This window comes from Lampris incognitus, chromosome 15 (genome assembly GCF_029633865.1).
Source record: "Lampris incognitus isolate fLamInc1 chromosome 15, fLamInc1.hap2, whole genome shotgun sequence".
NCBI lineage: Eukaryota > Metazoa > Chordata > Actinopteri > Lampriformes > Lampridae > Lampris > Lampris incognitus.
In genome coordinates, this window is record NC_079225.1 from 3,699,728 (window position 1) to 3,716,466 (window position 16,739).

Consider the following 16,739-nt stretch of genomic DNA (forward strand, 5'->3'; position numbering starts at 1 on the left):
GAACAGGTAGAGAAGAAACACCTGCTAGGACAGGTAGAGAAGAAACACCTGCTAGGACAGGTAGAGAAGAAACACCTGCTAGGACAGGTAGAGAATAAACACCTGTTAGGACAGAAGAAACACCTGCTAGGACAGGTAGACAATAAACACCTGTTAGGACAGGTAGAGAATAAACACATATTAGAACAGGTAAAGAAGAAACACCTGCTAGGACCGGTAAAGAATAAGCATTTGTTAGGACAGGTAGAGAAGAAACACCTGTGAGGACAGGTAAAGAATAAACACCTGCTAGGACAGGTATGGAGGAAACACCTGTTAGGACAGGTAGGGAGGAAACACCTGTTAGGACAGGAAGAGAATAAACACCTGTTAGGACAGGTAGAGAAGAAACACCTGTTAGGACAGGTAGATAGGACAGGTAGAGAAGAAACAGGCCTATGGATGACTTCACGACATTCACAAGGGGTGTGTGTGTGTGTTTGTGTATGTGTGTGTGTGTGTTTGTGTGTGTATGAGTTTGTGTGTACGTATGTGTGCATATGTGTGTGTGTGTGCGTGCGTGTGTGTATGTATGTGTGCATCTGTATGTGTGTGTATGTGCGCATGTGTGTGTGTTACAACTTTCCCCCTCACATCAGATGTGATGACTGACCTGTGAGAGATGGATGAGGCAGTCAGTGTGAGAGATGGATGAGGCGGTCAGTGTGGGAGATGGATGAGGCGGTCAGTGTGAGAGAAGGATGAGGTGGTCAGTGTGAGAGACGGACGAGGTGGTCAGTGTGAGAGAAGGATGAGGCGGTCAGTGTGAGAGATGGATGAGGCGGTCAGTGCGAGATGGATGAGGCGGTCAGTGTAAGAGATGGATGAGGTGGTCAGTTTGAGAGATGGATGAGGTGGTCAGTGTGAGAGATGGATGAGGCGGTCAGTGTGAGAGGAGGATGAGGTGGTCAGTGTGAGAGTGTGAGATGGATGAAGTGGTCAGTGTGAGGGATGGATGAAGCGGTCAGTGTGGGAGATGGATGAGGCGGTCAGTGTGAGAGATGGATTAGGCGGTCAGCGCGAGATGGATGAGGTGGTCAGTGTGAGAGATGGATGAGGCGGTCAGTGTAAGAAATGGATGAGGTGGTCAGTGTGAGAGATGGATGAGGTGGTCAGTGCGAGATGGATGAGGCGGTCAGTGTAAGAGATGGATGAGGTGGTCAGTGTGAGAGAGGGATGAGGTGGTCAGTGTGAGAGATGGATGAAGTGGTCAGTTTGAGAGATGGATGAGGCGGTCAGTGTGAGAGATGGATGAGGCGGTCAGTGTGAGAGTGTGAGATGGATGAAGTGGTCAGTGTGAGGGATGGATGAAGCGGTCAGTGTGAGAGATGGATGTAGTGGTCAGTGTGAGAGAAGGATGAGGCGGTCAGTGTGAGAGATGGATGAGGCGGTCAGTGTGAGATGGATGAAAAGGTCAGTGTGAGAGATGGATGAGGCAGTCAGTGTAAGAGATGGATGAGGTGGATAGTGTGAGAGATGGATGATACGGTCAGTGTGAGAGGTGGATGAGGCGGTCAGTGTGAGAGATGGATGAGGCGGTCAGTGTGAGAGATGGATGAAGTTGTCAGTGTGAGAGATGGATGAGGTGGTCAGTGTGAGAGATGGATGAAGTGGTCAGTGTGAGAGATGGATGAAGTTGTCAGTGTGAGAGGTGGATGAGGTGGTCAGTGTGAGAGATGGATGAGGCAGTCAGTGTGAGAGATGGATGAGGCGGTCAGCGTGAGAGATGGACAAGGTGGTCAGTTTGAGAGTTGGATGAAGTGGTCAGTGTGAGATGCTCTCTTGGATGAGACAGGAAATGCCAGGGTGGATGCTGACAAGGTCAGGCCATCACATTTGGATTGTGCTGGGAGAAAAAAGAGGAGGTCTCGTCCTCTGGATCTGTTGCACATTCACAGTGTTTGCTATTGGCTCATCCTCTTCATTTAAATCTGTGGCCTGTTCCAAACCTCAGGCTGGACCGTGTATCTTAATCTAGTTCCCAGACTTGTAAGTGGTTTACATGTGGATGTAATCAGACCTGAACACAGTCTGCGTCTGTTCTGCTACGTAAGTGCTATCATGGTTGACAGTTTACAATGTTTGTGTAATCCTGTCTCATGGCCTGTGCTGCGAGCCATGTTAATAATATCCTCACGAATAAAGGACGTCTGAATAGAAGTATGAGACCTGGTTTTGGCGGATATCCTTTATAAGATGTCATGAGGAAGCATCTGTGGGAAAACGCAGTTGTGAAGTCAATGTGGTGCTCTAGGTGTGTCAGCCCTGTGATGTCTCCCTGCCTGCCGCCCAAAGACTGCCGGGATAGGGCTCCAGCATCCCATGACCCTGAGAGCAGGATAAGAAGTTTCGATAATGGATGGATGGATGGATGGATGGATGGATGGAGTGTTAAAGTGTTAAAGGTAGGGTAAGTGTTAAGGGTAGGGTTAAGGGACAGGGAATGATTGTAGTCAATGAGGGTTCCCCACAAGGACAGATCAGCGAGGATGTGTGTGTGTGTGTGTGTGTGTGTGTGTGTGTGTGTGTGTGTGTGTGTGTGTGTGTGTGTGTGTGTGTGTGTGTGTGTGTGTGTGTGTGTGTGTGTGTGTGTGTGTGTGTTCTGGTTATACACCGGGAGCTCTTACAGTTGTGTCCTCTCATATGTTCCAAAATTTGTAAAATGTTGTACAAATCACAGATGGAAAAATAAAATCAAGCACGAGCTCTTTTTAAAGGAACGCAAGGTAACTTTAGTCCTTTAGTGACAAAATGACAACACTTCCATAAAAAACAAGTGCATGTGAGAGATATTACATTATGAACAGCAGATGACAGTTTTTATTTACTCATGATGTTGAATTGATGTTATGGGTTACATTACAAGACACAGTCTTCATCATAAATGTGTCTTCATGGAACAACAGGACATATCTACTGAAAGATGCTGCGTTAACCTGCAACATCTTCAGTAGATATGTCCTGTTGAGCAGGATGGCTCTACTGAAGAGGCTGCAGTAGCCTGCAGCACCCCCGCGCCCCTGAAAGCAGGATAAGCGGTTTGGATAATGGATGGCTCAACAGCATCAATGCTGTATACCAGTGTTTCTCAACCCAGTCCTCAAGGACCCCCTATCCTGCAGATGTTCATTGTAACCCTGCATAGGGAGCCCTGCTTGTACTTACTCGACCAATCATCTAGCAGCACTTAATTATGCAAGGTGTGCGACGTCTGACAAAATTCATTGCTGATTGGTTGAATAACTACAAACAGGTACCTATTCAGGGTTGCAAAGAAAATATGCAGGATAGGGGGTCCTTGAGGACTGCGTTGAGAAACGCTGCTGTATACGACAACGTGACATGAGAATGAGCTCAACACGTGCAGACATTACCTTTTTGGGACTGGTATTTTTTACTTTTTAGCACTGTATACAGAAAAAGAAGTATCACCCCATTACATCATCTTGAGTTGAAAATGAGATGTCGAAAAAAAATAAATAAATAATTGAGTTTCTTTTACAAGAAAAGTCAGATATTCTAGTTTGTTTTTCATTTAAAGTGTTGTTTTCAGGTACGTAACACTTCTTCTTTGGGTGCATAGCACCTAAAGAAAACGTTCTCGTGTGCCCTCTTTTGGGGCTACCAATGAACCCAAACTAAGATGAAGTGAGCACCGAGCAGAACTTTACCTCCATGCGTGTGATCCCACCTGCCCCCCTGCCTCCATAGTAAGAAGCATCCACCGTAGGCCATCTGTGTTTGGGTAAAGGCTCCTTCTCTGGCTCCTACATCCAGTAAAGACGGATACACGTTAGGTATCATGAATGCCTGCCCTAGTAACCCTGCTATTACTACTATGAACACTACGTCAACATAACATCAACTCTACAGGAACATCTACACCACTTCAGATGGTGCTGCTGAACAGACTGCTGCTGTCTTCTATGTGTACATCTGAGAATGACGTTTCTTTTTTTCAGATACATACTCTTAAATATTAAATATACTCACCGTCACAGGGCGAGGGGGTGGAGGACGAGAGGGAGGTGGGTCTCTTATTACCTGGAGGAAACCATGTAAAACAATATTACTATTACTGTAACTATTACTACTGCAACTGTTACTATCACTACTGATACTTGTACCACCACCTCTGCTCCACCCAATACTATTTCTATCTCTACTACCACTACTACTACTAATGTTACAACAAACTACTACTTTTACTATTGTTACTACCACTACAACAATACTATGTACTGCTGTATATAATAGTGGTAGCAGTGCTATCATGCACTATTGCCTACTACAATAACTGCTACAAACACTACTACCACTACGTCTACTATTAATTTTATTACTACCACATCCACTTCATCTTCCACTGCTTCTACAACTGCTACAACTTACACACTACTACAACCTCCTTTACAGCTATGACTATTCCTATTGCTACTACTACTACTACTACTGTAATACTACTATACTACAGCTACTACAACCACTGCAACTTTTTTGGGGGGGGGGTTTCCCCCTTTTTCTCCCCAATTGTACCCGGCCAATTACCCCACTCTTCCAAGCCGTCCCGGTCGCTACTCCACCCCCCCTGCTGATCCGGGGAGGGCTGGAGACTACCACATGCCTCCTCCCATACATGTGGAGTTACCAGCCGCTTCTTTTCACCTGACAGTGAACAGTTTCACCAGGGGGACGTAGCGCGTGGGAGGATCAAGCTATTCCATCCAGTTCCTTCTCCCCCCTGAACAGGGGCCCCAGTGCAGTGACCAGGATACATACCCACATACGGCTTCCCACCCGCAGACACGGCCAATTGTGTTTGTAGGGACGTCCGACCAACACAGGGATTCGAACCGGCGATCCCTGTGTTGGCAGGCAACGGAATAGACCGCCACACCACCTGCACGCCTGAACCACCGCAACTTTTACTCTTGCTTCTACAACTGCTGCCCTCACTCTTACTTTGATACCAACAAAACTGTAGTACTACTTACTTACACACACACACACACACACGCACACACACGCACACACGACTCACCACTGTGCAGCAGAGAGGCCAGAACCACCACAGTAGACCCAAAGTCAGTAACAGGAACAAACTCAGCAGTAACCACAACACCCAGGTTGCATCTGACTGGAACACACACACACACACACACACACACACACACACACACACAGTTTATTAATAATGTGTGTTGTTATGTTTATGTGAACAGGACAGACGGCACATGTGGCTGAATGTGAAATCCTGCTACGTGTTCTTACACCCCCTAGTTGGGCACTCACACATTCGGTGGCGTACATGGTGACGGGGCTGGAGATGTAGGACTGTCCGTTGTTTAGGCTGACCAGCACGTCTAGAGACCTGCAAATATCACAGGCTGTTCAGATTTACTTGTGGTACTCAGAACCAGAACCGGTATCTGTTAACTCCACTGAGCACGTTTTCTCAAGTATGTAAGCAAAATAAAGACTCTGCACAAAAGACTAAGTCAAACGTCATAGTATAACATGTATGTCAGGCTTGTGTTTTATGTGGGACGTCAGTGCAGAAACTAGGGCACGCTGTGTACAATGTTCATGAAGTCTTACGTAAACATGAGGTAGTGAGACAGGTCTCATGCAGCAGTGAAGTTTCCAGAAGTACATAGGCACAATTATGACACGTTTCCAAAAAATGAGTATTTATGTTCGTATTACAAAAGGAATATGACAAAGTTTGTAGGAGCCAAATGTCTCCTAATGGTTAATAATTAATGTTTTAATTAGTAATTTGAATAATTAGTTTAAATACTTATTTTTTACACATCGTATACTTAAGGTAACTGCTTTCTTTATTATGTATTAAGTTTGCTGTGTAGTCTAAGATATATGCATGTCACTTTAAGAACTGGAGAAGGGTGTTCCTGGGTTAACGCACTCCAGAAGAGGAAGTAAGTGGAAGAGTGAGTTGCCTAAAATGGAAGAGTGGAGCCAGATGGTTTTTCTGACCATGCATAGCCTACATGTATTCGTGCTTTGTGTATACATGTATTATGTCAGGTTAAAAGTTATTATTTCATGGATGCAATTCATTATTTCACTGTATGTTTCACTGTTTCGCTGTATTTCTCTGAAGGCTCTTCTCTTTTATTTAGTTTATCAGGATAGCTATAGCAGCCCTTACATCTTTGTCAGAAAAACCCTCTTGCTCCAAGTGGAAAAGGAAGATTGAGACGGATTCAAGGCATTGTGGACAGCAGGGAAACTCGCTGACGAGGATTACCCAAGCACTGGTGAGCGACGGTAAAAAGAAAGGCAGCACGGTAAGCAGTAAAAAACTTATCGCTAGCGTTGTTTAATTTGGAGACGTTTCAAAGTAACGTGGAAATATGGAAGAAGGGTTTGAGGAGCTACCTCGACAAAAGAGGAATGAGAAAATGACGGAAAAGGCTGTCGAGGACAAACTGCATAGGTTAACACAGTCTAGAAGAGCTAAGCTAGGTCAGCTAACCAACCAGGCAAATGAGCTGGAGCGGCTAATGGAAGATGATGCTAACGTCAATGCAGTGAATAGGAAATTACGTTTGAATTATCAGGATTCGCTTGGGGAAATAAACAAGCTAAATGATAATATCAAACAATTAATCGTCAAGTTCTCTGAAGATCAAAATTCATACGAGTCTAAAATAAGTCGTATAAGATGATTAATACAAGAAGTGGAAACGTGGCTAAAGGCAGTCGAGGAGCGGGTAGAGCAAGCTAGACGCTGTGATGCAGAGGTAAAGCCTACAGACAGTGTATCAATAGCGTCCTTTGCTTTGAGCATTAAGAGTGGAAGGCGTGGGTCAGACATTGGAAGCAAGGCGTCCTCCAGTGCTTCTTCAGCGCATTTCAAGGCTGAGGTAGAGAGAGCCACATTACTTGCAAAGCTTGTTGCTCTCAAGCAGAAGCAAGATCTTGAACGTCAGGAAGCTGAGTTGAAGGCAAAAAGGGAAGCATTAGAACTACTAACTGCTATTGCTGCATCTGATGCTAAAATCAAAGTATTAGAAAATTTTGAAACTCAGCGCTTATCCCACGTAAGTCCTACATGTCGAATGACTATTGAATCTGGAGTTCTACCACCACATGCAGAGCCAATCGTCAACACAGAAAACGGGGGTGAAGAATTCAGGTCACTTTGTCCCCAGCCCACTAGTGTAGGTCAGTTTAGTAATTTTATTGTAGATGATCATGCAGTAGAAACGCTCTGCAGTGTCAGACACGCCAGAATAGCATTACAGAGTTGATGGTGAAGCAGCAAAAAATTATGACCTTGCCACCGTTAGACATCCCTATCTTCAGCAGTGATCCTTTAGAGTACAATCTTTTTGTAAGAGCCTTTGAGCATGGAGTAGAATCCCGCACCGAAAGCTATAAGGACCGTCTCTACTTCTTAGAGCAATTCACTAGTCATCCACCTAAAGAGTTGATAAAAAGTTGTCTTCATATGAAGTCAGGTGTAGGTTATTGCAGGGCTAAAAAGCTGCTCAAATAGCATTTTGGGAATGATTACAAGATTGCTGTAGCCTACATGAACAAGGTCTTGAGCTGGACAACTATCAAGCCAGAGGATAGAGAAGCTTTAAATGCATTTTTACTCTTTCTAACAGCATGCTGTAATATCATGACTGAAGTGACATGGAAGAACTGGATAATGTTGTGAACTTAAAGGCTATCGTAGCAAAGCTTCCATACAAGCTACGTGAAAGGTGGAGAGCTGTTGTGTGTAGTGTACAGGAGCAATGTGACAAGAGAGTCAGGTTTAAAGATCTGGTTGAGTTCATAAACAAACAGGCCAAAATTGCACTTCATCCAGTCTTTGGCGATATAAAGGATGGCACAACTGCTAAAGGATCCACAACGAAACAAGATGATCATAGAACACAGAAAAGAAGTGGAATCAAGAAGTCGTTCACCACAAGCGCTATACCATTGGGTCATCAAACAAAAGATGCAGTGCAAACAGAACACACGAATCCCATCACACCTACGGCAAGGACATGTCTCTTCTGTAAGGGTGAACACGCCATAGGGTCATATAGTAAGCTAAAAGACAAGCCACACAAAGACAAGTTGGAATTCTAGAGAGGCAAAGGACTGTGAAGCATGGTCACATGAGCAAAGCCTGTAAAGTAAAGGTGAGTTGTCAGGTGTGTTCCTTAGCTCATCCTACACTGCTGCACATTAAGAAAAAGGACACGGTTGCTGAGCCAAAGAAGAGGACTGATAACTGTGAAGGTCAAACAGTTTTGAGTGCATTTGTCTGTGCAGAGTCTGATGGTTATGAGTTTACTGGGGCCAGAGAAGATGAAAGCACACTCGCAATAGTTCCTGTCCAAGTCAAAGCCAAGAAGGGAAGTATGGTGGTGCAGACTTATGCTTTTCTGGACCCAGGGAGCTCTGCCATGTTCTGTATGAAGGCATTGATGGATAAGTTAAAGCTCATTGGAAGGAAGACCGACATACTGCAGAGAACCATGAATGAAGAGAAATCTATATGCACTTACGTGGTGTTTGGCTTGGAGGTCAGCAGTTTGTCAGGCGGCGAGTTCCTTGAACTTCCAGATGTCTTCACGCAAAGGTCAATACCTGTAGGTAAAGAAAACATACCCCAGCAGAAGGATCTTGAAAGGTGGTCTTACCTCAAAGAAATCTATCTCCCTCAAATTGAGGCCGACATTGGGCTGCTCATTGGAGCAAATGTACCCAAAGCTACGGAGCCGTGGGAAGTGGTGAACTGTGTTGGTAATGGACCATACGCTGTAAGAACCAAACTAGGTTGGACTGTGAATGGGCCCTTAAGGGAACTATGCAGTCATGCACATATGAGAAAACCAATGAAGACAACAGTGAATCGTATATCTGTGGCCTGTTTAGAGAACCTGTGGCTTCAACAGTTCAAGATGGATTTTCCTGAGGGAGGAAAACATGATGAAGTAGAGATGTCTGGAGAAGATCGTCCATTCATGGACATGGTCATGGAATCAGCTAAACTGGTGGATGGTAATTACACCATATTTTTACCTCTAAAAAGTAAATTTGGTCAACATTCCAAATAATTGCAAGATAGCTGAACAGCGAGCACACAACTTACAGCCGAAGTTTATCAGGAATGCCTGCTTTCAACAGGAATACACAGATTTCATGGAGCAGCTTATTCAAAAGGGCTATGCAGTGCAGTTGTCCAATGAAGAATTGACAAACAAGGAAGGGAAAGTGTGGTATATACTGCACCATGCAATTTACCACCCAGTGAAACAGAAACTGAGTGTTGTGTTTGACTGTGCTGCATCCTATAAGGGCAGATCCTTAAATGATCAGCTTCTTCCAGGTCCAGACCTGACCAGTAGTCTAATTGGCATTGTAATCTGATTCAGACAAGAACCCGTTGCAATCATGGCAGATGTGGAAGCAATATTCCACCAGGTTAGAGTGCCTAATGATGACTCTGATTTACTCAGATTCCTTTGGTGGACAGGTGGTGACTATAACCAACCCTTGACTGAGCACAAAATGACTGTACACTTGTTTGGGGCTATGTCTTCACCTAGCTGTGCCAGAAAGTGTGCTGAAGACCAGAGTGGGCGGTTCAAAGCTGAAGTGATAGAGACAGTGTTGCAGAATTTCTACGTGGATGACTGCCTGAAATCTGTTGCTACAGATGAAGCAGCCATATCAATGTGTCAGGACATGATCAAATTCTGTCAGAAAGAGAAGTTCTCTGATGAGATTTTAGCTTTGCTCAAGGGACAGAATGTGAAATGCAGTAGCCACTTTATAAGCTGAACCCTGTGTTTCAAGATGGTCTGTTGCGAGTTGGTGGAAGGCTATGTCGAGCGGCTATGCCAGAAAGTTGTAAGCAGCCTGTCACTCTGTCTAAAAACTTTCCCATTGTTGATGAAGTTCTACGACAGATCCATGAGGAAACTGGACATGGAGGCTGCAATCATATGCTCTCTAAACTGTGGCTTTGGATCCCTAGTGCCAACACAACCATTCGAAAGGTTCTCTCAAATTGTGTTACATACAGTCGCTTAATGGAACAGTTGGGAAAAAACTAATGGCTGATCTTCCACGAGATCGGTTGATGCCAGATGATCCACCCTTCACCAGAGTTGGGGTGGACTATTTTTGACCATTTGAGGTGAAACGTGGAAGAAGCCTCACATAGAGATATGGTGTTATATTCACTTGTTTAGCTGTTCGTACAGTTCACACTGAGCTTGCCTCATCATTGGACACAGACTCGTGCATAAACGCAGTCCGGCGCTTCATAGCAAGGAGAGGACAAGTGAAAGAGATTCGTTCAGATAATGGGATGAACTTTGTTGGGGCTAATCATGAGCTGAAGACAGCCATTGCTGACTGGAACACCTCTGAATTTCAGCATTTGTTTAATCAATATGGGATAAAATGGACATCTAACCCTCCTACAGCTTCTCATCATGGTGGAGTGTGGGAGCGGTTAAGAAGATCGGTTAGAAAGGTGCTGAATTCCACTGTGAGAGAACAAGTCCTTGATGAAGAAAGCCTTCACACAGTCTTATGTGAGGTTGAGTCGATCATCAACAGCCGACCTATCACAAAGGCATCTAGTGACCCCAATGACTTGGAGGCACTGACGCCCAATCATCTCCTGCTGCTGAAGGTGAAACCATCATTACCACCAGGATTATTTGACAAGGATGATCTCTACTCACGGCGTAGATGGAGGCAGGTGCAATATATGTCAGATTTGTTTCGGAAGAGATGGATTAAAGAGTACCTACCTCAACTCCAGGAGCGGCAACAATGGCCCACAGCATCAAGAAACTTTGCAGAAGGAGATGTGGTTCTTCCGGTGGATGACTGTGCTCCAAGAAATTCATGGATTATAGGAAAAGTCATTGAGGCTATTCCAGACAAGAAGGGGCTTGTTCGCAGAGTTCGCATAAAGACAAAGACCAACATCTTGGACAGACCCATCACAAAGATCTGTCTCCTCACGGAATCTGAATGGGCAGGTGGGAAAGACTGAGCCCCCATGATGAGCCATGTGCTGGAAACCTCTGTCTCTCTGTCTCTGTCTCTCTGTTTCTCTCTCTCTCGCTCTCTCTGTTTCTATTTTTTCTTTCAGAAAACGGACCTGTCAAGTTGACTGGCGAAATATTGGACTGTGTGCTTACCAAGCACTTCCTTTTCATATTTTGTAACATCAGATGTTTGATAATACAAATGCCTGTTCATTTTATGTATTCATGGAATTTGATATGGAATTTGTTATGGATGTGGTAATTGTTCTAGGCTTTAGCATTATCAGAACAATTGAAGGCCGGTAATGTAGGAGCCAAATGTCTCCTAATGGTTAATAATTAATGTTTTAATTAGTAATTTGAATAATTAGTTTAAATACTTATTTTTTACACATCGTATACTTTAGGTAACTGCTTTCTTTATGTATGTATTAAGTTTGCTGTGTAGTCTTAGATAGGTGCATGTCACTTTAAGAACTGGAGAAGGGTGTTCCTGGGTTAACGCGCTCCGGAAGAGGAAGTAAGCGGAAGAGTGAGTTGCCTAAAATGGAAGAGTGGAACCACACGGTTTTTTGACCGTGCATAGCCCACGTGTACTCGTGCTTTGTGTATACTTGTATTAGGTCAGGTTAAAAGTTATTATTTCATGGATGCAATTCATTATTTCATTGTATGTCTTCAAGCAAGTTTAAATAAATACTTAAAACGCAAAGGAAGAATCACTCTTGGACCAAACAGATAAGTGGAACACGTGTCAGCCATAAAGCTCTTCTCATTAGTTTATCAGGCTAGCTCTAGCAGCCCTTACAAAGTTACAGTTGCACACACATTCATACCCACGAACAATTTAGTACAGGTGATTCCCCTGACCTACGTGTCTTTGGACTGTGGGAGGACACCCAGCGGACATGGGGAGAACATGCAAATTCCACACAGAGGACGACACCCAAGGTTGGACTACCCCGGGGCTCGAACCCAGGACCTTCTTGCTGTGGGGCAACTGCGCTAACCACTGCACCACCATGCCTCCTGTAACTAATGTACATGTCTAAAAATAGTCTTACTGGCGTCTCCCTTCTTCTCGTCCTTCAGCTTGTCTCCATCTCATTTTTCATGTGTAAAAATTACTTGTCAAAAAAGTCTCACATAAATTCCGGTTGTGTTGGCCAAACTGTGAGCACATTTTTGAAAAGAACAGGATAAGATAAACGTTATTGTCCTGGAAGGGGAAAACTGTCTTGGACATCAAGTGCTGCTTATTCAGCATTGAACAGTCAAGACATAAACTACAAAAACACATAAGCAAAAATCTACGTTTTTGTCAAGTCGAGACTATGAAATAAAAATCGGTGCAGCTCTCCATCAGTTGGTTGTGAGCTAACGAACAGTCCCTATGAGGAAGACACACTGTGGGTGAGGTGAGGTGACTGGCTGGAGAAACATCTCGACCAGACACACCTAACACTGGGACAGAGCTGGGGGGACATGGACGACACTTATTTAGACATTTGATTTTAAAACTCCTGTGTTTTAAATCTAACTTAGTTTCAACACGTGGGCCCTCATTTACTGTCGGAGCCACAGAAGGCTGGGCATCAGATCTGCCACATCATCAAAGTCTTTGTTTGATGGAGAGCTGGCGCTGGATTGGCTGGGAGAGCTTGGTCTGCTGCGTCCTGTGGGCTCAGGGACCACAGCCATGCCTGGAGCTGTGCCCGAAGAGGTAACACTGGGGGCGGTCTGACAGGACGCGGAAGCGGGACAGGCTAAGCGAACTGCTAGCCCATGCAGACCGGCAGTTCCGATAACATTGAGGGTGGTCTGGCAGCGGCCTCGCCTAGCGTTGAGTGTGTTCTCAGTGTTGTCGTGTGGAGTGCGGGGAGGTGTGTCGAAGGTGTCGGGCTGGCAGAGCTGGCGTTGGATCAGCTGGGGGAGCCTGGTCTGCTGCGTCCAGTGGGCCCAGGGACCACGGCCCTTCTTGGAGCTGCACCCAAGGAGGAAACACCGAGGGCGGTCTGACAGGGTGCAGATGCGGGGCAGGCTAAGCTAACTGCTAGCCCATGCAGACCGGCAGTACCGACAGTCATCCTGGCGTTCACTCTCTTGGACAGTGATTTTTATTTATTTATTTGGGATATGTTGGATATGTGTTTTTGCAGGGTTTTTTTTTGTAGTTTGAATATATGTGTTCTTGTAGTTTTTTTGTAGTTTGGATATATGTGTTTTTTTGCAGTTTGGATATATGTGTTTTTGTAGTTTTTTGTAGTTTGGATATATGTGTTCCTGTAGTTTTTTGTAGTTTGGATAGATGTGTTTTTGTAGTTTTTTTGTAGTTTGGATAAATGTGTTCTTGTATTTTTTTGTAGTTTGGATATATGTGTTGTAGTTTTTTTGTAGTTTGGATATGTGTGTTCTTGTAGTTTTTTTTAGTTTGGATGTGTTCTTATATGTTTGTTTTTGTAGTTTGGATGTGTGTGTTTTTGTAGTTTGGATATGTGTTTTTGACTTGTGTTGCACTGCGGTGGGCTGGGGGAAACGACGTTTCGTTTCATTTCCTGTGCGCAGGTGCATGAAATGAAACGACAAATAAGTGTTCCTGGTTGCTGGTCTACAACAGAACCAGGTGTTCTCGGCTGTGTGGATCATGGACGCTGATTGGCTGGTAAATACTGCAGGCAAGCACAAGGACCTCTTTCCTTCCTATTCAGAGTTCGAAATTCTTTCAAGAACACCTCGACGGAAACATGACCTGTATTTCCCCCGTCTGGGGCCTGAGACAAGACGTTTATAATCAAGTCGTCATGATGTGTTTCAGCAAGGACACAGTGAAGTGAATCTCATGACTTCATTAAAATGTGCACGTGAGCAACACAGTTGTTTCTGTTGGAGGAATGGAGCGATTCTACGGTTGGAAGGTCAAGATGTTTGCTTAAGGTGTTGTGTGTGTGTGTGTGTGTGTGTGTACGTACTGTCCAGCCTCAGTGAGGACCGGCGCTGGGCACAGCAGATAGCCGTCCTTAACCACTGTAGGCTTATGGTCTAGGGACGGAGAGATAAGTAGTAAGATGGGAAACAGAAAAGTGAAGAAAAACTTCCATTAGCAAAGTTCAACCAAAGCAACGCACCAACTTGTGATCTCACATTAACACACTGAAACCCACAAAATGTTAAACACGTCAACTCTTATAAACTGCACACAAATATAACAGATAAAACTGAAGGACACGATTTAATATAGTAGGTCATATGAACAATTAAAAACAAGGATGAAAGGAAAGACAAGAGGAAAAAATGCAGCAGTGTGTGCAAGCCCCGAGTTCCTCTCTCCCCCTGTAAGTGATGTGATGTAAATAGACTGATGAGAAAGAGGACAGAATGGACCTTCTGTTCTCTGGAGAGTCAATAAGAGGCTTCCACTGTTTGACTGGAGCACCACAGATAGTCTCTCTGTCCACCACCCTCTTTCCACTTACACATAGACACTCACATCTCATGTCCCGGCTACTGTTACCCATCAAGGTGCCTGTTGCACTTCTGTTAGCATGGACAGCCCCAGCTGTGCCATGCTGGACCCATTCACATACATAAGGGATGGAGAACACCCAACCTGATAGTCTCAGGATGGAGGGTGTCCTACATTGTACACAGTGGGATTGTAACTGCAAAGTCCTCTAGGACTAAATTGTGATTCAGGGCTTTACAAATAAATATGGCTAAAAAAGCAACAAAAGCGTCAGGGTAGAATGATGGTCTATTCCACTGCCTACCAACATGGAGATCACCGGTTCGAATCCCCGTGTTACCTCCGGCTTGGTCGGGCACCCCTACAAACACAGTTGCCCCTGTCTGCGGGTGGGAAGCCGGACGTGGGTATGTGTCCTGGTCGCTGCACTAGCGCCTCCTCTGGTCGGTCAGGGCACCTGTTCGGGGGGGGGGGACTGAGGGGAATAGCGTGATCCTCCCACGTGCTACGTCCCCCTGGTGAAACTCCTCACTGTCAGGTGAAAAGAAGCGGCTGGTGACTCCACATGTATCGGAGGAGGCATGTGGTAGTCTGCAGCCCTCCCCGGATCAGCAGAGGGGGTGGAGCAGCGACCAGGACGGCTCGGAAGAGTGGGGTAATTGGCCAAGTACAATTGGGGAGAAAAAGGGGGAAAATGTTCAAAAAAACCCAACAACAACCAAAAAAAAACAAAACAAAAAGCTACAGAAGACAAAGACCAATTTACAGGAAAAAAAAAACTAAGAAAGGGTGTAAATATTTCAGATAAAGACTATATATATTGAACAATGTTTAATGTACACATCATAAGCATACCTACACATGTTCTCTACTGACAGTGACCCATAGATACTGACAGTGTGCTTGTTGACATGGGGTTATGGTCCATAGATACCGTACTGACCATATGTGTTCTGGTTGACAGTCAGAGTACAGAGTATGTCGCCCTCCGAGCTCCTGGCTCTGCTGAAGCCTCGCCCCCTTATTACGATGCTGAAAGATTCTGGGAAATATTGACATTAGAGGACGAGATAAAGAAATAACTCATCCTATTTGTAATTTTTATATTTTGAAAATCTAAAATAAACCGTTAACATCCACTGCCTCTTGTGGTTTTAACATGGGAAAAGCTGAATCCATGTTGTTAGTTCTCCTTGTGGCAGCTGTAGAGTGTGTTCTAACAACCATATGGTGCCATTCAGATCTTAGTGAAGGCAACTATTACACAACTCTGTGTTGTGTCAATATGCACACATAATAATTAAAGAAAAATTTAACTCAGCCTACTTACCATTCACACAAACACGTGGCACCTCTATTTTGAAGACTTCTATGCACGACTGTTTCAAAATCTGTGTGGACAGACATACAGGGATCAGAACGAGGTCTTAATATTTCACTACAGACATACAGGGATCAATACGAGCTCTAAACATGTCTACTACAGACATACAGGGATCCGTACGAGCTCTAAACATGTCTACTATAGACATGCAGGGATCCGCACAAGCTCTAAACATGTCTACTAATAGTCCATGGGCCAGAGCTCAAAATTTCCTATTTCGGTACACTCAAGGTGGCAAAACTTACTTATAATTTTTGAAAGGATCCATGTCTGTAGATGATATTTTGGTATGATAACCATTCCTGAGTGGCAGCTGTATCACAGTTATCAGCTCATGAAGTTAACCACCCGCTAAAGTAAATTGCATTTTAGACGCTGGTGCATATCCTGGTTTAGCCTCATGGTCAGGACATTTTTCAATGTTCTATAATATTGTCTTTGGTATCATTTTAAAGGGGACCTTCTTAGCTTTCATTCAAGCCCTGTTGTGGATATTTCTCACAAATATAGAGGTCACTTGAGCTCTTCAACCCGTCAATAACACACATCTTTCTGCAATGTTCGCCTAAACTATATACTTTCTTTTAGCCCTGTGGCATCTAGGAATATCAGGGACACAAAACACAAAAACTGGAATACTCACAGGACTGTAAAGATTCAGGAAATGTATAATATACCCATACTATTTCATTGTGTGAGGTGATTGTGAACCTTAAATTAGAAGGGCATTATTACTAAGAAACTAACTAGACCAAAGCCAGTTAGTCCATGGGTCAGACCAGATATCGATATCACCCAAGGTGACACAACT

At 44.3% G+C, this 16,739-nt stretch overlaps 1 protein-coding gene across 2 annotated transcripts in view; it reads right to left on the reverse strand.

Annotated features, from left to right (window-relative positions):
- Positions 1 to 16,739, reverse strand: part of antxr2b (ANTXR cell adhesion molecule 2b) — a 39,268-nt gene that overhangs the window by 4,855 nt on the left and 17,674 nt on the right. For both annotated transcript variants that reach the window (XM_056294810.1, XM_056294809.1), the window contains exons 8-14: positions 15,875 to 15,935; positions 15,488 to 15,586; positions 14,051 to 14,120; positions 5,332 to 5,410; positions 5,081 to 5,176; positions 4,033 to 4,083; positions 3,711 to 3,806 (exon numbers count right to left, since the gene is read on the reverse strand). In XM_056294810.1, the coding sequence (XP_056150785.1) occupies positions 3,711 to 3,806; positions 4,033 to 4,083; positions 5,081 to 5,176; positions 5,332 to 5,410; positions 14,051 to 14,120; positions 15,488 to 15,586; positions 15,875 to 15,935 (552 nt within the window). The remainder of the gene's footprint in view (positions 1 to 3,710; positions 3,807 to 4,032; positions 4,084 to 5,080; positions 5,177 to 5,331; positions 5,411 to 14,050; positions 14,121 to 15,487; positions 15,587 to 15,874; positions 15,936 to 16,739) is intronic.